Source organism: Chiloscyllium plagiosum, unplaced genomic scaffold, assembly GCF_037043375.1.
Source record: "Chiloscyllium plagiosum isolate Xiang-an unplaced genomic scaffold, Cpla_swu_hap1 HiC_scaffold_33, whole genome shotgun sequence".
Lineage (NCBI taxonomy): Eukaryota > Metazoa > Chordata > Chondrichthyes > Orectolobiformes > Hemiscylliidae > Chiloscyllium > Chiloscyllium plagiosum.
Window position 1 is genome coordinate 25,915,355 of NW_028270171.1, and position 23,536 is coordinate 25,938,890.

Here is a 23,536-nt window from a genome sequence, read left to right on the forward strand (position 1 = left end):
ACAGATAAATAGGGAGATGAGGGCTACCTCCCAGCCCCCCTATTCTCAGCCCCCTTCTCCCTCCACGTTCCTGATGAAGGGCTTACGCTCAAAACGGCGCCTCTATTACACACAACCCATTGTTAGCCAGTAATAGACCCCATTAGTTATTCATTCTTCTAGGCTGATCATTATCCACTCCTTTGTCTATCCAGCTGTTCTTCTCTTTCTTTGGGCTCTATCTCCACCATTTATTCACGCTTTTGCTCATTCCCCACCCCCACCCCCACTCCCCACCCTAAAAAAACCATCTACATAAAACTCAAACATTTCCTAGCTACCACCATTTCTGAGAGGGGGTCACTGGACCTGAAACATTAGCTCTGATTTCTCTCCACATATGCTGCCAGACCTGCTGAGTTTTTCCAGCAGTTTCTGTTTGATTTCTGCTTCCCAGTGTCCACAGTTGTTTCAATTTTGATTTAGCTACTGTGTTTGCTCCCTTCATCCATATCGCTGAAATTGTTGAGGACCCAGCACTGATCGCAGCAATTTGCTAGTTAGAGCTTGCTAACCTGAAAAAATAAATTTATCCCTATTCCTTCCTGTTAGCTAACCAATCATTTACCTGTGTTAATATATTAGCTGATACACCATTTGCTCTTTTCATATATAGTGAACTTTGTGTCACTTATTAAATGCCTTTTGAAATCCAAACACACCATATCTACTGGTTCTATGTTATCTATCTTGTTCTTTCTTCAAAAACTTATGTTAAATTAGCTCAACGCAATCTCTCCTTTACAAAGATATTGTAACACAGATCAAATTACGATTTTCTTAAGTATCCTACTATTACTGCTAAATCATGGATTCTGGCAATTCCTAATTGGCAGTTTTTGGTTACCTGATAAAGAATTTCATGCTTCCTGTTTTTTCCCCTCTTTTTCAATAAAAGTGTTATATCAGTTATCTGCTGGGATCCTTCCAGAATCCATGGAATTTTGCAGGATTTGATTATTACTGCAGCCACTTCTTTTAATACAATAGGATAGAGGTCATCTGTTAGACTTTAAGTCTAATCATTTTCCTAGCAGTTTTTTAAACCCATGGTGGTCATTTTAAGCACCTCTCTTCCATTCATCTCTTGATTTTTTTTTTTAAGTACTTTTGGGAAATTTCTCAGTCTTTTGGGAAACACAAAATACCTGTCATCCATTATTTCCTCAGTTTTTGATATCAATCCTAAGTCACCGTTGAGGACCAGTACTTAGAGTCATAGAGATATACAGCACGGAAACAGACCCTTCATTCCAACTTGTCCAGGCCGACCAGATATCCCAACTTCACTTGCTTTAGTGTTTTTTTCTACTGTAAATACTTGTAGGAACTCTTATTATTTCTGTTTATCTTACTTGCTAGCTTTCTCTTTTACTCTACTTGTCGCTTTTAAAAATAAAGTATTCTCAAATCATTCTATGCCAGTTCTTAAACTCTGACTCACCTGCCATTAATTGATGCAGGTTTGAACTTTCTTTTTCAACTTTTATGTAATCCTGAACTTATTTAGCCATTTAGTTATGTTATTTAATTAAGCTTGTCATTTAGTCAACCTCCTCCGAGTCTTTCTTTCTCACTGAGATAAACCTTTAACAGTTGTAATGTAATTGTCCCTATTTTGTCGTGATCATTGTAGGTAAATATTAGTCAAAATACCAAAGAGAATATCCTGCTAATGTCATGGATGTTTCTATGTATACCTGAGAGAGTAGATAGGGTCTTGTTTTTTCAATAAATTCATGTAAGGTGTCACTGACACCGTCAGCATGTACTGCCTATTTATGATTACTCTGAAAAGCTGGTGCTGAGCCATCTCTTCGAACAAACGTATTGCTGATGAAAGGTGAGCTGTCAAAGCTTTTGGCCTTGCACTCCTCAACATAGAATCGCAAGAGATGAGGGTGCTGCTTGGTGGGCACTGATTGGTACACACATGGACGATTGGACGATAGGTCTGTTTCTGTACTGTAGAGCTCATTGACTGTTTGTTATTGGAGCTGCAATCATCCAAGCAGTTGGAGAGTATTCTATCACACCTGATTTGTGCCTGTTAGATGATAGACAGGCTTTGCAAAGTCAGCAGGTGAGTTACTTATTGCAGAATTCCTAGCTTCTGACCTGCTCTTGTAGCAACAGTATTTATATAGCTGGTCACAGTTTCTGATAACTCACCAGGGTGACAATGGGGTATTCAGTAGTGACAATGCTGTTGAATTTGGCGGAGCAGTGGTTAAATAGTTACCTCTGAAAGATGGTAATTTTCCTGCAAGTAACATTCATAACACCCACCAGCCCAAGCCTGAATGTTGTTCATGTCATGCCGTCTATGGGCACAGACTGCTTCATCATCTGAGGAGCTTGAATGGATGGAACTCTGCAAACATCAGCAAGCACTCTCTATATCTAACTTTGTTGAAAGGAAGGTCGTTGAAGTGACCTTACTAATGGTTGGGCTTGAAAAAAGCCCTGAAGGTATCTTTTCAGAATGTCCAGGAAATGTGATGCTTGACCTTCAACATCTATGTTCCTTTGAACTAGGCATGACTTCAACTTTGAGAATGCTCTCTCTGATTCCTATTAACGACTTGTTGACCCACAACATCAAATGCTGCCTTGGTGTAAACCGCAGTCGTGTTCACCTCACATTTTTTTGAGGTTTGTTTTTCCCCAGGTTTGGATCAAGCTGATAATCATCTCAGGAGGCAAACAGTCTGGCAGAACCCGAACATGCATTGTTGAGCAGATTACAGATATACCCCGCTATCAAAACCAGAGCATTCCCAGGAAACCTTTTCTAAGTTAAAAATGGCATAAAGTGAAGGTGCATGATTTATTTGGGAAAAATTTGCCATTTCTCATAAAAGCGAAAATCCTCTTTGGATTCGTGAAAACAGTGTAGATCTTTTGTAAAAGCAAAGTGGCATATATTGAACGTTTGAAAAGCAGGGGATACCTGTATTGATGTGTAAATTTTGCTTGATAGTTCTGTCTATGGACTCATACTTTACTTGCTGATATTCAAGAGTAGACAAGTTAGGTAGTAATTGGTTAGATTGGATTTGTGAGCAGAACATATCTGGGTAGTGTTATAGCGGTACAGTATCTGCTTAGCAAGGAGGATGGCTAATTTTGGAGCATGCCATTTTAGTAATACAATCAGGATGTTATCAGTGACTTGGCTGCAAACAGTGAACTCAACAGTTTCTTGATACCTCATTAATCAAATTGGCTGGAATCTCAAATGGACCAGGCTGGGTAAGGGTGGCAGCCTTTCTTTACTTAAAGGAGCAAACAGTGATTTCATTAATAATGCTAATTTCTTTTTGTTTTAGAATTTATTGAACTAATTGCTGTGATGAGATTTGAACTCTTAGCCGGGTCAGGTCTCTGGATTTCAAGCACTGTAACATTACCTCCAATACTTACATTCCCATGCTTTGTCCTGAAAGGAGGCAATCTCAACAATGTCATGCTGCCTCAGTACTGTACCCTGTCAGCATAGATGTGTTCAGATCTCTAGAGGGATACTTGAACCTCAGGCCTTCTCACTCAATAGGGAAGCGCTACTCACTGAGTCACAGCTAATACCAGCACAGAATGCAAGACTTTTGTGATCAGTACTGTTGCAAGAATTGTAAGACGCTGTCCATTAACAATTGTTTACTTTTAAGACCATAAGACATAGGACCAGAAATTAAACCATTCAGCCCATCAAGTCTACTCCACCATTCAGTCATGGTTGATGATGAGTCTCAACCCCATTTTCCTGCTTTCTCCCATAACCCTTGATCCCCCTTGACAATCAAAAACCTATCCATCTAAGTCCTAAATATGTTCAATGACCTGGCCTCCACAGCCTTCTGTGGCAACGAATTCCATAGATTCATCACTCTCTGGTTAAAGAAGTTTCTCGTTTTTTTTTCCATTCTAAAAGGCCTTCCCTTTACTCTAAGGCTGTGTCCTCTGGTCCTAGTCTCCTACCAATGGAAATATCTTCCCAATATCTACTCTGTCCAAGCCATTCAGTATTCTGTATGTTTCAATTAGATACCTCCTTATCCTTCTACACACTATCAAGTATAGACTCAGAGGCATCAAACATTTTTCATATGTTACACTTTTCTTTCCTGGGTCCATTCCTTGGCCTGCATTCTCATGAACCTCTTCTGAGCACTCTCTAGGGCCAGTACATCCTTCCTGAGATTTGGGGCCCAAAACTGTGCACAATACTCCAAATGAATGTAAATAACTAGTTCTTATAGACAGCAGGATATTCCTGCCAGGGCTTGCTGAGCAAGTTTATTCATGCTGAATAGCCACGATGTTGAAGTATTGAGGATTTGCAAATGCTTCTGAGTATTGTGCAATGAGTTATTGTCTTCAGAAGAGGGCAGAGGGCTGTGGTGTGTTTTTTTTTTCAACTTCCCGCAAGCCTGGAGATTGTGTTAATGAAAAAAAGAAGTACAATATCTTGCTTGGAAAGATTTCAATATTTCCTACCTGTTTTGTTAATGTAAAATGTACAGGGTTGTATCCAAGTGAAAGAAGGAAGTTTGAACAGAAACAGGAAGTACTGATCCTTTACCTTAATTGTTGTTTGCTTTTGGCTGCTGATTTTGTGAATGTTCATGTTCGTCCAGATGAGAGATGTTCCTGTTAGGAAACAAAATATTTTCAGCAGTTACTGTTGTGCAGTCCCAGAATAATCATACTGTGGGTTTGAAGCTAATGTAAGCTCTTTAAGCTGTACAAAAGTGGATAAATCCCCATCTTTCACTACAGCTGAACTACCTTTGAAGTGGAGTTACCAGGTGAATGCTAATTAAAGTTAGAGCATTTTCAACTTGGTTCCTACTGGGCTGCACTTTCAATACTGGATTTAATCCATTTTATAATTAATTGTTAGGATGTGAGCCTTGTTGATGATATTGCCATTTATTCCCAAACCCTAATTATCCTTGAGATGGTGGTGATGTCTATCAGTGTCACGATACCATTAGTGATGGAGTTCCAGAATTTTTATCCAGAGATGACAAAGGAATGACACGATATACCCCTGTCTAGAATGGGGAGGAGGATTTTGAAGATTGATATTCCCATGTGTCTTCTTGTAGTTCTAGGTGATGCAGTAATGGGAGGTGCTGCTCAAGGTTATAACATAACCTTGGCAGGAGAGCATGAAGACACACTCACTGTGCATTGGTTTGGCCTGCATTCAGAAGCAGGTGGAAGTTTGCTTATGTCACTTTATGATGCATCCCAGGGTCCAACCCAATCCATAGGAAATCTTCCTTTTACATGGGAAAATTGCGTGTTATTCTTATTTAAGAAAGATGGGAGAGGAAGACGGAAATTTATAGGTAAGTAAGCCAGATATCTGTTGTCAAAAAATTACTAGTGTATGTAATTGAGGAGTGAGGTCTTCTGTCACAGTGGGAAATTTCTTGTACCTGAGCAAGAAGTTCCACGTTTAAGTCTTAGATCATGACCTGATTGGCAACTTTATGAACACACCTTCCTTGGCAATGAGATTGAGTATCAACCTGTGAATCCTTCCAACAAATGCCAATGGCAGGCAGCAAAAGCAGAAGAGATTCCTAGTCCACCGTGTGTTGGCAAGGGAGTTGGAGTCTCCACTATCAGTACCAGTGGTATATGCAAACAAAGTGCATGTTGCCATAGCAACCTGGACTCCCTGAATGAACTATAATGCACTGCAATCTTAAATTAAGGTGGAATACTCATGTCTTTAATTTTCGTCAGCTCCAAGACAGTCAGCATGGATTTGTAAATAATAGCCCACACTTGCAAGTTTTTGAAGATGTGACAAAAATAGCAGACAAGGCGATATCTACAGATCTGATTGATATGGACCCCTGAGACATTTAATACAGTGTCTCATAAGAAACTGTTAGCTAAAATTTAAGTTAATGACATTGAGAGAGATTACTGAATCAGTTCTGAGATTGGTGGAGTGGCAGGAAGTAGTAGAGGGGATAAAGTTGCAGGTAGTCTAATTGGTAGGATGTGACTAATGGTGTCTTGAAGAGATCTATGTTGGGATCTCCATTATTCATTCATTTTATTAATGATAATGGGATAGAAAGCCAGGTGTCCAACTTTGATGTAAATAAAGCATTACAAGCTGTGTAGTTAGCATATAATTTCAAAGGTACTAATGGATTAGGTGAACAAGCAAAACAGTGGACTCAGTTTCAGTACAGATAAGTGACTTTAGACCCATAAAGGAATTTTTTAAATGGTGAAAAGCTAGAAGCAGTGGGAAGTCTGAAGAATCCTAAGAGTCTACAAACACAGACCATTAAATTGTCATGGGCAGATACAAAAAAAAATCAATGTCTCTTAGAATGCTGGCTTTTTATGTCTCGTGGAATACAAAGAGGTAAAATTGATGCTTCAACTAAACAAAACCTTGGTTCGACCACATCTCAAGTAACTCAGCAGTTCTGGGCATAATTTCTTTGGATGTATGATTTTGGAATGAATGCAGCATAGATTTACCGGAATGCTACATGGAATCCAGTAGCTAAACTATGAGAAGACATTGCACAAATTTGGAGTTTATTCCCTGGAATTTAGAATTGTAGAGGGTAATTTAAAGTTACCCTCCCTGTTAACCTCTCATTTACCTACAACATATTTCTGCCATGCATTTACCCACTCAGTCAACTTATCCAAATCACACTCCGTCTCCTTCTCAGTCACCCTGTCGCCCAGCTTTGTGTAATTTGCAACTTGGAGATATTACATTTTAAATCATTTAATACATACTGTGAATAACTGGGATACAAGCATTGATCTCTGTTTTACCATACCAGTCACTGCCTATCACTCAGTAAAAGACAATTTTATTCTGAATCTTTTATATCTTGTTTGCAGACCAGTTTTCTGTCCATGTCAGTGCACTCCACTTGATTCTGTGTTTTAATTTTTACATGCTAATCTCTTACTGGGACCTGATCGAACGTCCAAGTAAACAACATCTAGTAGCTCCCTCTTCCCAACCCTGCCAGTTAAATTCTCTAAAATTCCAGTAAATTCATCAAACATGATTTCTGTTTCATAAATCCACGTTGACTCTGTCCAATCTTGTTATGGTTTTCCAAGTGCTTTGCTATTAAATCTTTTATAAAGGACTCGAACATTTTCCCCACTACTGATGTCAGGTTAACCAGTCTTTTTTTTAATCTCTAACTCCTTTTTTTATAGCAAGTTTACATTAGCTACCTTGCTGGAACAATTCCTACAAATTGCATGTATAGAATCGTGAATGTTGAGCACCAATGCATTTGCTATTCCTAGGGCTACTTCCTTCAGTACTCTAGGATAAAGGTTAATGGACCCTGGGGATATAATGGTCTTTAATCCAATCAATGTCACCAATACCATTTACCTGCTAATACCAATTTCTTTCAGTTCCTCCCTCTTACCTGTGTTCACTGATTATTTTTGGGACTTAATTTGTGTCCTCCATTGTAACGACATAACCAATTCTAGTGACAAATGAACATTTACATGAAATGCAAGAAGTTCCTATAAACTGTATCCTAAATATGAGTGGACTCTTGAGAGATTTGATCTCTAAATGTTATGTCTTACTGAGGTAGCACACTAAGTTAAATCGCACTATTCTTGGAATCATCACAAAAATTAAAGATTCTAAAAAGTATGCAAAGATTCCCCAACTTACCTGTTTTGTTTTCAGACCCAGAGATTGTCAGAAAGCGTAGGCCAGGTTTCTGTACTTAACAAGAATTAGCGATCAGTGCAAGTAATTAGACTGTGAACAGGTAAACAGTTATGAGGCATCTGCAGATAAGCCTACTAATTAAAACTTTAATCCCCTTATAAACTCCTGTTTACACGCATAGCAAAAAACATAGGTTGTGGACAGTGGGAAAACTGGTAAAACAGCTCAGTGGTTCCTGTTCATAAGGATTATTGAGATCATTCTTGTGCTGGTCAAAAGTCTGCTTCTCGGTCATCCTTCTCCAGATGCTACCACTGGTCTGCCGGAGACACAGTGACTGTTTCACTTAGCAAAGGTCTCTTAACTTGTTAAAAGTTGCATATCACAGAAGATGCTGGAGGATAACGAACCGATTTTATTTAGTCTTAGAGTGGCTTACTGCAGAGAACAGCGAAAGAGAGAGAGTTCCTGAGCTGCTAATGGCCCAAAGGTTTCACTGTATCTTGTTTACAGCCCCAATCTGCCCAGCTACCTGAGCTAATCACATAATTGTTTGCAAGCAGGAGACCTTTTATCGTTGGTTTGTAGACTAATGACCAGTTACCAATCTGCTACTTTTTTGCCAAACAAAGCTCTGTTTGTACACAACCTTTTGACTCAAGTTTGTCTGCAGCCACAGCTGTCACCCAGTTATGCAAGCTGTGTTCACAATGAGTATCAAGTTACTTCTTTTCAAAGCATGCAGCAATCCCTGGTTTTAAAACTGTTATCAAAAATAAAAATAGATGCAATCTTTACAAAAATAATAAATATTAACTTGTTTCTGTTTGCTCTGTCAGTTGGTGCAAGCCTTGCCACACTCTTGGACCAAGACTCGAGAAATTGGTGGCGGAACAGAAAGGGAATGTCATAATGGCAAAGATAGACATAGATGAACACACAGACCTTGCCATGGAGTACCAGGTATGAGCATTACTGAATACTGTACAGCAGGATTTGATTGAGAAATCCACCCTAACTCTTCCAATCACTTATGAAATATAGCCTGAACTTTAGCAACAGAACAACAGGATAATAAATGTATAGGATATAATGATCCTTGTGAATACCCAGCATTGTTTCCTGAGGTAACAATGCTTCATTAAAGGATGAATATTGCCCCCAACCATCTTTGGATTTTTCAGCACTTTCTAACTGACTTCCACATTTCACCCAGACTCACTGAGAAAATATTCTGGCATGTTTAAATGTATATGTACAAGCAAGGAATCACAATTGGAGAAAATCTGATCTTGAAGAGTAGTAATGCTGGAGGTTACAGAGATGGGGAAAGGTGAGGCCATGGCGATATTTGGAAGTGTAGGTGGGAATTTTTAAAGTTGAAAATGCTTAACCAGAAGCCATTGTAGTTCAGCGAGCACAAGATTGATGGGTGAATGGAATTGGAGTGACTTAGTACACATGCAGCACAGTTTTGGATTAGCTCAGCTTTTTTTGGATCCGATGCTTTTTAAAGAAGAGAATATTTAAGGAAGGCAAATAGAGGTGAAACAACTGGAACTAGTCTACCTGCTGTAGCAGTTCTGACTCCCACTGTTTTGAGGGTTTAGGTTTATTCAGTGATTTCAGTTCATATCCGTCATACAGGATGTTGAATTAGTTGATTACAGGAACACCCAGGAACTCACCTACTGTATCATATGTGTCTGAATAAAGCCTAGTATTTCATGCCAGATAGAGAGAAATCTGTTGGGTATTCATACAAAATATTTTGTGCTCCATTGTACAGGCTTTCTTAAACTGCCCTCCCTATTCTAACTGCACCTTATCTAACCTAAATACACAGCATCTGTGCTTTCACAGTTGACTGTCTTTAGTCAAAGCTTTCTGACACACCTGAAGCAGCTAAACAGACATGGTACAGTCCAGTCTGTCGATTGTGTCTCGCCTACATCCCTGATTTGAACACACTAAATCTGGAAACAAATCTTTGACCTGAACTGAATTCATACAAGTTAAGGGACAGAGTGAGGCATCAGTGATTGGAAAATGTCAGTTTTATTTTGTGTGTGTGTGTGTGTGTGTGTGTGTGTGTGTGTGTGTGTGTGTGTCTTGGGGGGGGGGGGGGGGGGTTCAGGCTCCCATTGCAGAAAATCAAGGCGTACTTCCTTGACTCTCTACAGCAGAACTTATAGAAGCTTTGAGAATTGTAAAGATCAAAAAGGTATAGACTGGAATAAAACAATACAAAAAGAAATCATTTGACCCAACATGTGTTTGGAGGTTGTCCAATTAATCTCTCCCTTTTTGTTCTCTTCAGCCCTGCAACTTATTTTCCAAGTATTTATCCAAATACCTTTCAAAGTCACCCCACCACCCTTTGAGAGTACTTCCAGGCAGATTTTGAAATCCCAAGAATGTGGTAAATACTGAACTTCAGATTTAACTCAAAGATATCAGACAAACTTGTAGTGTGCTCAGTAAACTAGTGGGAGATTAAAGCGATAGGCCAGTGTGATTTTACGATGCTCCTGTACCTAGAAAAAGTTACAGCGGCCACCATAAACACAGACAATGTTTCTTTTCTGCCTGCGTTCATTTATTTCTCTCTTCATCAACCAGTCGGGAAGCCCATAATATTTTGGCTGAATGATTTTAGGTTGAAATGCCTAATCTACTCCCTGTGAAGGAGCCAAGGATGAGAGTTCCTTAGGGACCTTTGGCGACAGGCAATCTCTGGAACAACCTGGAGAAGCACTCTACACAGCACAACTGGAAGCCTGGGTCCCGTTTCATTGTTTATGTGACATTGGTGACTAATTGGCTTGGGTTAGTGGTACTGTTTTCCTGTGGATTTTGAAGGTTACAGGTTAATGCCTTGCCCAGGGATATCAGCTGGCAGCATTTTGCCACTGAATGAGTGCTGCTTATTGCAGGACTTGTTCCTTAAGTGAGACATTTTTAAAAAAAAAAGTTCATCCTTTTTGTTCAAATGCTTCAGTGGGTGTGAATACATGTACATACCCTCTGATAATTCTCCCCCCACCCCCACCCCCAATTGTAGAAAAATTGGTTAAGCAGTGTGTTACCACAATTGCTGTCATTAGCATTCTGTGGTACACCAAATGTCCATTGTTAGTCATTGCTTGTGAAATGTTTTGAAAGATACTAAGAATATAATTGAGTTTCTACTATCTCCAGCATTGGTCTAGCAATGTTCCCCTTCCACATCAGTTATACAAAGAGACTAGAAATTCAGCAGTTGTTCTCCTTTGAACAGAATAGCTTTGAATAAAAATGTACAAAATCATGAAGGATTTTGAGCAAATTAGCCAAAAATAGTTTACACTGGCCATAGAGTCAGCAACTGGGGGATAGAGTTTAATGTGCCTGTTTTCGTGCTATACATCTCTATGACAATGGAACCAGAGAGAGGTGAGAAGTTTTACTTCAGTGAATTGTCATGATCTGGACTGCGCTGTCTGAAAGGATGCTAGAAGCACATTCAATAGGTAACTGAGGTTTGACTAAATTTGAAGTGGAGAAAAATTGCAAATTAGAATAGGAACTAATGGGGCACCACAGTAGCTCAGTGGTTAGCACTGCTGCCTCACAGTACCAGGAACCTGGGTTCGATTCCCACCTTGGGCGACTGTCTGTGGAGTTTGCACATTCTCCCCGTGTTTGTGTGGGTTTCCTCTGGGTGCTTCGGTTTCCTCCCAGGTGAATTGGTAGTGCTAAATTGCCCATGTTAAATTGCCCATAGTGTTTCGTGTATTAGTCAGGGATAAATGCAGGGGAATGGGTCTGGGTGAGTTACTCCCCGGAGGATCGGTGTGGACTTGTTGGGCTGAAGGGCCTGTTCCCATACTGTAGGGAATCTAGTCTAAACAGCTGCTGTGGGCATAATGGACTAAATAGTCTGCTATGCTGTGTGATTCTGTGATTTCTCACCAAGTTGATATCTGCTTCTGAGCTGCTGATTAACAAGAAACAGCTCCTCTGTGACCTAATATTTACAGTTTCATTTTCAAACTTACAGCTGCATGAATGAAAATATGTAATTTATGTTTTTTCCCCCCTCCAATGATTTGCAGGTGACTGTGGTCCCGACTGTAATCGCTATGAAGAATGGATGTGCTGTGGACAAATTCATAGGTGTCAAAAGTGAAGATGAGCTGGAAGTTTTCATCAAGAAACTGCTTTGATATTTACTGGACTGATGGCCTGTAAAGGTTTTATAGGATGCCTGTGGGGTGACTGTCGCATGATTCTCCATTCTCCAACCAACTGTTCCCTCTGTTTTGTGAAGTAGGCCAGAGATGCTACTACTAACCATCTGTGTGACCGAAAATCCTGCCTCTATCTACACACAAGCTAGTAAATCTTACCATAACTGAGACTGTTGTCTCCTGTTTTTTTCTGAAATCTTTAGCCACTAGTGCACCTCAAACAAAACAATCTATTCCATCTATCTTGTGATGACCTGCAGCCAGTAGAACCTTATTGTGACAGTACCATAATTTCTTCTCTCGACTCTGCTCTATCTACAGTACTTTAACTTCAGAAGCCAATGTGTGACCTTCACTCCACTCCACTCTCTGTGAATCATATTTGCCATCTCCCCACATCCACTCCCTCAGTATCTCCTGAATGTCTGAGGTGCTTTATGTTCTGTAGCCTGCACCTGCACTGTACTTCAGTGCCAGTATCTCATACCAAAAACTGAGGTTGAGGAGTTCACTATCAATCACAATTGGCGACCTGATTTACACTGAACACTAAGCACCAAGAAGCTGAGAGAGCAGCTGCAGGGCAAGGGAAATCCTGATAGCTGATTTGTATAGATTAGCAGCAGGAGCTAGAAAAATTAATCTTCTATTGTTTTATATTTTTTTTAAATCTCAAAATTCGTTCTAGCTCAGCCATCAGGAGAGAGTCCCATTTGATTCAGTGCCCTGATACGTACAAAACTCTGTTCCAGATCCTGCAGTTTCTTTGGATAATTTTAATTGTAAATCTGTTTCCTTTTGTCTGGTCTGGGAATGGGTCAACAAACAGTCACCAAGTGTTGCTTAAAATGAAATTCTGTATTCTCTATCAATCGTGGTAAGCTCTGCTGCTCAATATTGCCTGACAAAATGAGCAAGAAATTAGGGTTTGACAAAGCTATGCTAATGAAGACAATGTTAGAATTATGATTATAAGCACCACAAAAAAAGGCTTTTTATTGGTGGTCTTGCTTCATGATCTATTGTAATAAACTTATTTTCTATGTGCACTTTCCTCACCCACCCCAAAAGCTGTGGCCCCTGGCATATGCTGTGCTTCTTTTTGTCTGTTGTGTATGAAGGAGAAGTGAAACTTGGCAGGGGAAGAAGGTTGTCCTCCCCTTCTCTGTTGTTAACCTGGCAGGTTTCCCAGGTGGTTACACTCGAGTAGTTTGAGAGAATTGAGAAACAAAAACATTGCCTCTTTCCTCCCTGGCATAGTATGTGTCATGGATCCATGAATAAATCTATATGGAATACAGGAATCAGTACTAGACCACCAGGAACAGTGATTCCCCAGTCCGTTCCTTCCTCTGTTCAGGTCTTGGATGGAACCACAACTCAGCCTCTATCTTGGGGATAGGAGGAAAATAGATAAAGCCAGTGACCGCTGTTCTGTAGCACACACTTAAATAGATACTTACAGTCTGAGCATATCCTTGAGGAACGGCAATGTGAACAATGCTGTGGGTGATGGCTTAACCTGAAAATGTACCTCTTTATTTATGCTGACGACACAGCAGTTAAATCTCCCATTACTGCCCTCCTCGTTTGGCCATCCACAAGCACTTTTAATCTGCCAGCCATAATCTGATTTAAGCAGTATACAATCCTGGATTATGTCCAGTGCAATGAAACTGGGAGTGTTCTGATGGAACCAACTGATTCTAATGCAGAGTCGAGTAAAGTTGACACAATTGTTTATAAAATTCAATGTTGATTAAAGGAGGAAAAGCAGCCTACATCAAATCCTGGTTCCATTGTTTTCCTTTGCACTTCGCTTAGCAGGTTCTGCCCCTCTCCTCAGCTCAGTTTGTAAGGGATCAATCTGATGATTTCATTTGTTTCCCTCTGCAGGAGCTAACAGCTCAGCGAGTGATCATGTCTACATCCTGCCACACTGTGCTTAATTAATGGAGTATTGTCCTGCTGTATTATGCTGCAAAATAATGAAATATAATCAGTCTTGTCAACAAAACCTGAGATAAATTAATGATTCAGTACCCCTGAATAAAGTGCATATTTCCAGAAGCTGGTAGTCAGCCACATTTCAGTTTAGTGGAGCTTTCTGCCCAAGTCTCAAATCAAAATGATCTTCAAACTTGGCCCACGAATGTACAGACTGCCACGTTTTAGCTAATTTAGCTTACTGTAACATACTAAAAGTTATAAAATGGTGGGCTGAGACCTTCACTATATTGCTAGATGAAACTCACTAAGATTATAATCTTTAATACAGTATTGGAGTATCTTACAAGTTGGAAAGGTCCTTGGTTTTAATCTCCCCCTGTCTCCAGAATAGCAATAATGAATCAGTAAACCGAGCCTGGCAAATTCTGGGGATGGCCCAGGGTTGCAGTTACTTTGTTGGTGACCTTTTGTTGATTAGTGAAATAAGGGAAGAATCCAGCTTGACTGCATAATGCCAAGAGATTTCTGGCAGTCCCCTGTAGAAAATATCTGTATGAAAGGAACTGGAGATGGAAATGGGCTTTTTAGAGGGACACATTCTATTGTGGCTTTAAAACTTTGGTTCGCCTGATCACCAGTGCTTTGAATGATATGTACTGATGTTTGTGTAGGTAAAATTGGACTCCATTCAAGTGTATGACTGTGAGGAATAGTGGCCTCTGGCTCAAATACAGTTGAGGGGAGATCCAAGAGTCAGTAATGGACCAGGGCAGAAGCCAGTTTTTGATCATCTCCATGGTGAACTCCTGAGAGTGGGGACTGGAGTGACTGTATTTTCAATGTTTGAATTTAGCCCCTGTTCAGTTCTTCCCAGATGTCCTTTAGTTAATTTGGTGCAAGAATTGTGTTCCTTTGTGACTGATTGTTTGCTTTAACACCAACAGATGTCTCCGGTCCAGTGTTTGAAAATGCGGTGTATTCTCTGTAGTTTTGGATGCTTCCCCTACCAATTTAAAAATCACACAACACCAGGTTATAGTCCAACAGGTTTAATTGGAAGTACACTAGCTTTCGGAGCAATGCTCCTTCATCAGGTGATTGAAGAAGCGTCGCTCCGAAAGCTAGTGTGCTTCCAATTAAACCTGTTGGACTATAACCTGGTGTTGTGTGATTTTTAACTTTGTACACCCCAGTCCTACACCGGCATCTCCAAATCCCTTTCCAATGATCTGGTAGTCACCAGGTTTAACCTGTGAATTTTAGACCTTCCTATGAACTGTCTCAATCAAGCAGATTGTTTCCAATAGTTCTGGCACCCTTCTGATGTTCTTTCCCCAACTGGCATCCACTTCTTCTTCAACGCACAGACTCAGACTTTTGTTACCAGTAGAAGATTGCTTTTTGCTATAATCACATGGTTGATGCAGGGCTTAGAAGGGGTTTGAGGAGTTAAGGATTTTAATCGTCAAATTGAGCTTCTTTACTGGTGATTCGCATAGTCTCACTTTCTAACTAAATTCTGAATTGAATTTTTTTTGGAAATGTTAAATCTTACTGCCATGAAACAGTATTATAAATAAATTCTCACAGCAAATTCATTGTTCCCTTTTTGTTTGTGATGTCCTTTCATCCTCAATTAGCACTTGATTCTCTGGGGTGTTATCTGATCGAAGCCTGGATGAAGATGGGTTCCTAACATGGTCTTTAAGCTTTGTAGTTCTGGATTAGCACAGGAAAACCGATGGATGCAATCCAGATCAACAATAATTTATATTACACTTGAACAATATATTCTAAGAATAGGGCAACAAGTTTGTGGGAATATTGCCATCCTGACTTGGAAATGTATCACTGTTGTGTCCAAATTCCATTACTTGACATTGTGGATCCACCTACACCAAATTGACTGCAGCGCCTAAAGAAGACAGCTCACCACCACAACCTCCAAGGGCAGTTATGAATGGGTAATAAATTCTGGCTCGACCAATGAATCCTACATCCCGTAAGTGAATGGGGAAAACGATATGGGCTCAGTTAGTTGGATAATCTGGCTTACAATGCAAAGTGATGCCAGCAGTATGGCTTAAATCCCTGCACTAACTGAGGTTACCATTGAAGGACTCTTTCTCAACCTTTCCCCTTGCCTGAGGTGTGGTGACCCTCAGTGAATCACTGCTAGTCATCTCTCTAATCAGAGCGCAGACCTATGGTCTGGTAGGACTATATCTACTTTACCTTTTTATAAAATAGATGCTTCTCAGAAATGACAGCAATTATATTGATACCTAAACTACAAGAATAGGTGACAAAAGGACTTAGTTAAATTTGAAGCAGTACTTTGGGAAAACAAAGACTTGCATTTCTATAGCACCTTTCAATGTCAATGCAGTTTTAATGTTGCACAGAAACACTTGTTGAAGCATAATCATGGTTGTTGGAAACAGCAGTCAATGTTGGTAAAGCAAACTCTCAAATTGCCAATGTGGCAAGCAGGTAACATTTTGGTGATAACTTCAGGGATAAGCATTAACGCATTCAGTGAGGTTATCTCATGTTTTATAGACATCATCTCTTCCTGTGAGTTTAATGGTACTCCAGTGTAACTCTTCTCACACGGTACCATCTGAGGGCCATGGGAGGAGACTGGGTGAAGTCAGTGCAGTTGCTGCTTAAAAGTTTGAATGGAGGAAATAGCTCTGACATTTATAGGCTGGTGATAAGATGAAAATGCTGGAAACACTGCAGAAGTCAGGTCAGGCAGTATCTGCAGAGAGAAAATCACACAACACCAGGTTATAGTCCAACAGGTTTAATTGGAAGCACACTAACATTCGGAACAACACTCCTTCATCAAGTGATGAAGGAGCATTGCTCCGAAAGCTAGTGTGCTTCCAATTAAACCTGTTGGACTATAACCTGGTGTTGTATGATTTTTAACTTTATACACCCCAGTCCAACACCGGCATCTCCAAATCATGTCTGCAGAGAGAAATTAGGATGAAAGATAGAGCGAGGCTACACACCAGTCATGATCTGAATGAAAGTTGCATTTGTCTCTAAAGGTGTCTTGTGCCTATGTTGATTCTGGTCCAGATAATATTTATCTGAATTCAGATGGAAAGTATTGGAGACTCCAGATCAGCACTCTGCCCAGCCTAATTAGTGAAATTGGTCAATGTATGATGTCCTGGCTTACACAGAAACTCCTTTACTTGAAAATTCAATCACTAGACTCAAAAGGTTGGTGCCAGTTGTTTTTACCAGGTTTGCACACACTTTGAATTCCCAAGACTGACTCTGATTCTTATCTGGCTGAGGTAGAGATGTTAACAAAACAGGGCGTGTACTGGGCTGACTAGTATATTCGTCGTTTGGATCAGTGACTCTGAAACTTAATCATGAGATTTCATGTAAAAATCTCGTCAAAGGGCTGCTGGAAGATTGTTCTGACCCTGGCACCTCTACCAGTCACGAGGAAGTGACTCTTCCAGTATTGTTCAAACTGGAATCTGGAAAGCAGGCCTATGAGTAACAGCAATGTTAGCTCAATGTTGCTTCTCCCACTTGCAGCATAGCTTATTCTTATCACAAAATCATTACAGGAAGTGAATGAGTGATTTCTACAGTCGGATGATAAAAACAAATGACCTCAGCCAAGAGAGAGGTTCATTCTAATGGGATTTCAGGGTCAATTTGGTGAATGGTCTCTGGGATGTCATTCAAGAGTATCCATATTTAACCACTGAGTAGTAATATGCTGATTGGCTGTTGTAAATATCACAACAAATTTTGATCCTAATTTAAGTTTGAAAAATAAAACTAACAGCCTTTTGCCTAATTGGGGACAAAAGTCAATTGTCATAGCTGTCCTATTTTCTGGGCTGAGGCCATTCAGTCAGCATGAAACCAGCCCATCCCTACACTGAATTCAGAACAGAATCACCCCTATGTTTATCATTGTATCACAGGTAATTATCTATGGGGATTTCTTGTATGGCATTGAGGTTTAATCTGCAAGTGGGAGTTACCTAGGGATTTCAAGTTTGTGTCCCTTTTCTGCTTCCTCAGTGAGAGCACAGAACATAGAACATTACAGAGCAGTACAGGCCCTTCGGCCTCGATGTTGCACCGAACTGTCATACCAATCTGAAGCCCATCTAACCTACACTATTCCATGTACGTCCATATGCTTGTCCAATGATGACTTAAATGTACTTAAAGTTGGCGAATCTACTACCGTTGCAGGCAAAGCATTCCATACCCTTACTACTCTCAGATATCGGACAGATGTCAGAGGTAGTTTCTTTACTCAATCACCCCTAAATTTAAAGTTATGCCCCTCGTGCTCACTGTCGCCATACTTGGAAAAAGACTCTCCCTGTCCACCCTATCTAACCCTCTGACCCAGCAATAAAAGGAGAGTTTACTACACATCTAAGAATGCAATAAATAGCTCAGTGGCCATGTCTACATGACTCGTCGCATTCTATCAATGATGCAACATATCTGTCTTCAGAGATTATTCTCTTCACACTGTTAAGATTCTTCCCATCATTATCTGTAGCTTCCGGGCTCCATCAATAGACTTGAGCAGGCTGCAGCATAGCAACTGATAGGTAGCAGGTCCAACGTTGTTTGCTTGTTTCAAACCTAATGTTCTTGAGCAACGCAAACTATGACCATCAATGGAACTTTATCATCAGTTATCTAGAGGCAGATAAGAACATAAAGAAGAATAAATCCAGGAGGATTCCCTTCAAAACTGCTTCCCAATTTTTTTTAAATCGCAGCCAAACTTTGACCTCAAATCCACATTCCTATCTGATCTTGCCCCCAGCTCTCGAGTCTCCAAACGTCTAGCTCAGTCTTGAACATAGTCAACAATCGATGATTCACAGCTCTCTCAGAAATGAAAATTCCAAGATTCACAACTCTCCAAGCGAAGAAATTTCTCTTCACCTTGGTCCTAAATGGTCAACTCTTTATTCTGAGTTTATGAATATCTGGTTTTATGTTTCCCAGTCAAGTGAAACGCCTCTCAAATGTTTAACTTGTCAAGCTGTCTTAAAATCCTGTGTTTCAATAGGATAATTTCTCTTCTAAACTGCAGACAGTGCTCTTGAAAGACCCTTACAATTCTAGCAAGATTCTCACTTGTAGCCCAGTTAGAGTCATAGAGTCTTGGAATAAACACCAATATGCCATTTTCTTGTTAATTAGTTAATTTAATCTCGATGTTAACTTCCTGTATTTAATCTACAAAGGTACACATTTCTCTGAACACAGATTTCATAAGTTTATCATTGTTTAAAATATGTTCAGCTTTTCTGTACTTCCTGACAAAGCGAACATCCTGGCATCTCACAAATGCAAGCTCAGGGTCAATTTTAATCAGCTGTCTATATTCCTTTGCAGCTTGCCTGTTTTCATATTACAGCTTACCTTGCCCTTGGATTTGCATGATCAGCCAATTTGGAAATATTACAAGCCAGTCACAAATCCTCTGACAAGCTTCTCCATACCTGTAACAGAAAACTAATAGAATGGTGACTCATTCAGGGGTGCAAGTTCCCAGGCAGTTACTGTCATGGGTTCAGTCCCTGGAACTTTATTCCCATAAGGTTATGGTTCTCAGGCACCAACTTTCACCAGAGGAATGGTTCCCCAGGCATTGGCCCTCACCAGGGGCACTGTCCCCCAGGCACCAACTCTCACCAGGAGAACAGTTCCCCAGGTACCAATTCTCACCAGGGGGACAGTTCCCCAGCAACCGACTCTCACTGGGCTAATAGTTCCCAGGCACTGATTCTCATCAGAGGAATGGTTCCCCAGCAACCAACTCTCATCGGAGGAATGGTTCTCCAGGCACAAATTCTCACAGGGTACAGGATCCTCATTCATTGTTTCTCACTGAGAAAACGATTCCCCAGGCACCGACTCCCACCAGGACTCAAATCCATGAGCTTAGACTTTGGGGTTCAGCTCCATTGAGGTCGATCCTGCTGATGTGTAGTTACCACTATCTCTCCAGAGCTTCAGCCGGTTGGTAATACCATGTGTACACCTTGATAAGAATACCAGTTAGCTATTTGACTGCAGAGGCATTCTGCTCAAGCTCACCCAATCTTGAGCTCTATATATTCCAGATGAAGTCAGTAGTTGGGAAGTAACAACAATTCTGGTCGATTTGTCCCTCTGTTGCCCTGGCAATTCTGAAATTCCGTCAATGCCTGTGAGCACTGCGCTCAGCACAACTCAGCCATTGATGAATGTGTCTGTCAGGGTCAGCATGCCCAGTGGTCAGAATTGAGGAAGCTGTCTCGAGGATTAGATGTCCAAACCCATGCAGAGAGTTCAGCTCACTCCATCTGCAACAGGCTGAAACAGACTGAGATTTGTAGTCCCAAGTTCTCTCATTGTACAGTGTGAGATCAATCCAGCTTTCTCTCTCACAATACGGTCTTAACCTAAATCTCTGGCAGGAGGAAGGTATGCATGGCCTTTGGGACTGACTTTAGACAGAGATGTAACCAATGGTGACACTGTGATACGATTCACGGGGGAGTAAAAGCAGTCACGGGCTGGCAGGTAGAAGCAGCACTGAAGTAGTTTTCCCCCAGTATTCACGAGGATCCCATTTATTTTTAATCTTCATTTTTTAAATAGTTGTCCTTAGAGTGTTGGCAGCATTGGCAAAGCTGGTTTACAGCCTCTCCCTAGTTGCCCTGAGGCAAGAAAGATGAACCAGACTGTTCGAGACCTGAGTCACACCTAAGCAACAACAGGGAGGTCACCTTCCGTGAAGGACAGAGTGACCGAGTTGGGTTTCTGTAACAATCCACAGCTTTTGTGTATGTGTAAATATCTCGGTACCAACCCAGGTTTATTAAATTCAGTTTCACATGTTCCCACGACAGGGATCGGAACTCATGACGCTGCCCTTCCAAGGCTGTTAGTTGGCACCATGGGTTTTCTGTTCCCCAGTCTGTGCTATGTTAACAATTCAGCAATGAGGGGGGCATTGAAATTGAGTCAGGGCAGTAGGAGGGGTTGCTAGTCAGAGCTTCTGTTCTAAGCTCACTCTTACTGTCTCCCAGTGCAGCAGAGGGTAACATGATAGCAGGCAGTCAATGAGGGAAGGTGTGGTGGACGTTAGAAAGGAACAAGCCTAAACACAAACACTGGCACAGCAGCTAGAATTAATGACATGCATTTCTGGACAAGACAGAACAGGAGGTTTGCAGTTTCTGGCTAAAAATCTTGGAATTTCAACATAGTCGTGCAAGCTGTTGCAGTTCCCCAGGTATTCGCCAAGTATTTGAAGTTGACACCTATTCACTGGATTGTGATGCCATCCCTCAACTAGACTGCAAAGGCCATTGCGGATGCTATTCAACTGCACAGGGCATCACAGACCTCAGCCGTCTACCATCTCTCTGAGTCAGGTTCAGCAGACAGTAATCAGGAGGGGGATCTCTGGTTAGTCACTGCCACTCTGGCCCAGAGTGAGGTGTAAGAAACATTTTGCCCCCACTCCAACTGAACCAGCAGTGTGACCATTTGTGCCAAATGGCCTCGTCTTGGTTTTATTATTGGTTTCTATGGAAAAAGTAGGAATAGGCTAAAGGAATCATAGGGAACGTGGAGAAAATGGGAACAGGGCACTGTGTTGGATGATTAGACATGATCATATTGAATAGTAGAGCAGGCTTGAAGGGTAGAATGGCCTACTCCTGATCCTTTTATCTTTGTAGCTGTTCTTACTAGCTTATTAAGCCACAAGGCATAGAGCACAGATGAAGAAATGATCCACAGAAAAGGGAAATGGAACAAACTCTCCCTTATGACACAGAGTGAGAGACAAAGAACTGCCTGCACAAGTCGCACTGAACTCATTGCAAAAGCAATCTGATACCATCTGACATTGCAACCTTCAGCAAATATACTATGGCTTCAATAACTTGGCTGTATATCATCACTAACTGACTGCAAATGCACACACACACACACACACACAGACACATACCCACACACACAACTGACTGTACATGCTGTTACAGACCAAATCCCCTCAAAATATTTTAAGAAGGTAGCCTAGATCCTAACTTTTTCTTTTATAAAGGCAAAGGCAAATGCAAAGTGCTGTGTTCTAGATGCAATTCAATTGATTGAATTACTCAACGTAAAGCAAAACATAATCTATTCAACAACTACAACTTAGAAGAAAGAAGAACTTAGAATAACTTAACACTATCGGAAAACTTAACAGAGTAATAGATCAAGTAGCTATTACTAATTAACTGTTCCAATATAATAGCATCCTATAAACACACCCTTTGGGCAAAAAGGCTAATTCAGAAATCAGGTTCTGTCACATGCAATGCCCACAATAGGAAGAGAAACCCCAGCTTCTAGCTGTAATTGAGAGAGGGGAAAATTAGTTTCTACATCTTCAAAATTCCAACAGCTTCTGCTGATTCTAAAAGCTAATAAAAAAAACAAGAAATCCTGGAATATGAGAGCAGGCCACACCTATCCAGACTGCATCTATTGTTCCAACCTTTTAAAAATCCCAAGGCCTCACAAGCTATTTACTGACTTTCCAACTATACTGCTCAATACCTCTGCCTTACAATCTCTCTTCAAGAAAAACCAGGACAAAATAACCTCTTAAAGTCACAATGCATGGCGAAGCCTTGACAAGATCTATATGGACTTCAGTAAGACATTCGACAACACACCCTTGAACACTGACTGCATACACATTTTAATATCTGACTGTACAGGACATTGGTTAGGCCACTTTTTGAATACTGCATTCAATTCTGATCTCCCTGCTATAAGTATATTGTGAAACTTGAAAAGGTTCAGAAAAGATTTACAAGGATATTGACAGAGTTAGAGGATTTGAGCTATAAAGAGAGGCTGGATAGGCTGGGGCTGTTTTCCCTAGAGCATCAGAAGCTGAGGGGTGACCTTATACACGTTTATAAAATCATATATAGGATATGATTTTATAGGGTAAATAGACAAGATCTTTTCCCAGGGTAGCAGAGTGCAAAACTAGAGAGTGTAGGTTTAAGGTGAGAAAGGTAAGTTTAAAAAGGAACATTAGGGGCAACTTTTTCATGCAGAGAGTGGTGTGTGTATGGAATGAGCTGCCAGAGAATGTGGTGAAGGCTGGTACAATTACAACATTTCAAAGGCATCTGGCTGGTAAATGAATAGGAAAGGTTTGAAGAGAGATGAGCCAAATGCTGGCAAATGAGACTAGATTAATTTAGGATATCTGGTGAGTTGGATCGAGGGGCCTATTTTCATGCTGTACAGCTCTCTGACTCCATATACACATATTGTAACTGCATATACAGACACCCATAACAACTGACTGAATATACTCTCCCTCGATAACGAACTGTACATATAGACACACACACATAGAACTTTAATAGTAGTTTGTGCATACACACATTCTCAATAATTGACTACATATACTCACGTTTGAGAGAGAAGCAAGGGCTGCTGGGTAGGTCAGTTTTTAAAAGGGACTTTCCTTGTGAGTGGGGCCTTCATTTTGAACAGAGCGGTGAGGAGAGAGGATGGA

The 23,536-nt window shown here is 40.6% G+C and overlaps 1 protein-coding gene across 3 annotated transcripts in view; it reads left to right on the top strand.

Annotated features, from left to right (window-relative positions):
- The window catches only part of txn2 (thioredoxin 2), a 53,968-nt gene extending 38,433 nt beyond the window's left edge, over positions 1-15,535 (top strand). For all 3 annotated transcript variants that reach the window (XM_087978382.1, XM_043679972.2, XM_043679973.2), the window contains exons 3-4: positions 8,590-8,713; positions 11,848-15,535. In XM_087978382.1, coding sequence (XP_087834508.1) covers positions 8,590-8,713; positions 11,848-11,958 — 235 coding nt within the window. In that variant the 3' untranslated portion in view covers positions 11,959-15,535. The remainder of the gene's footprint in view (positions 1-8,589; positions 8,714-11,847) is intronic.
- Positions 15,536-23,536: the final 8,001 nt, after the last annotated feature.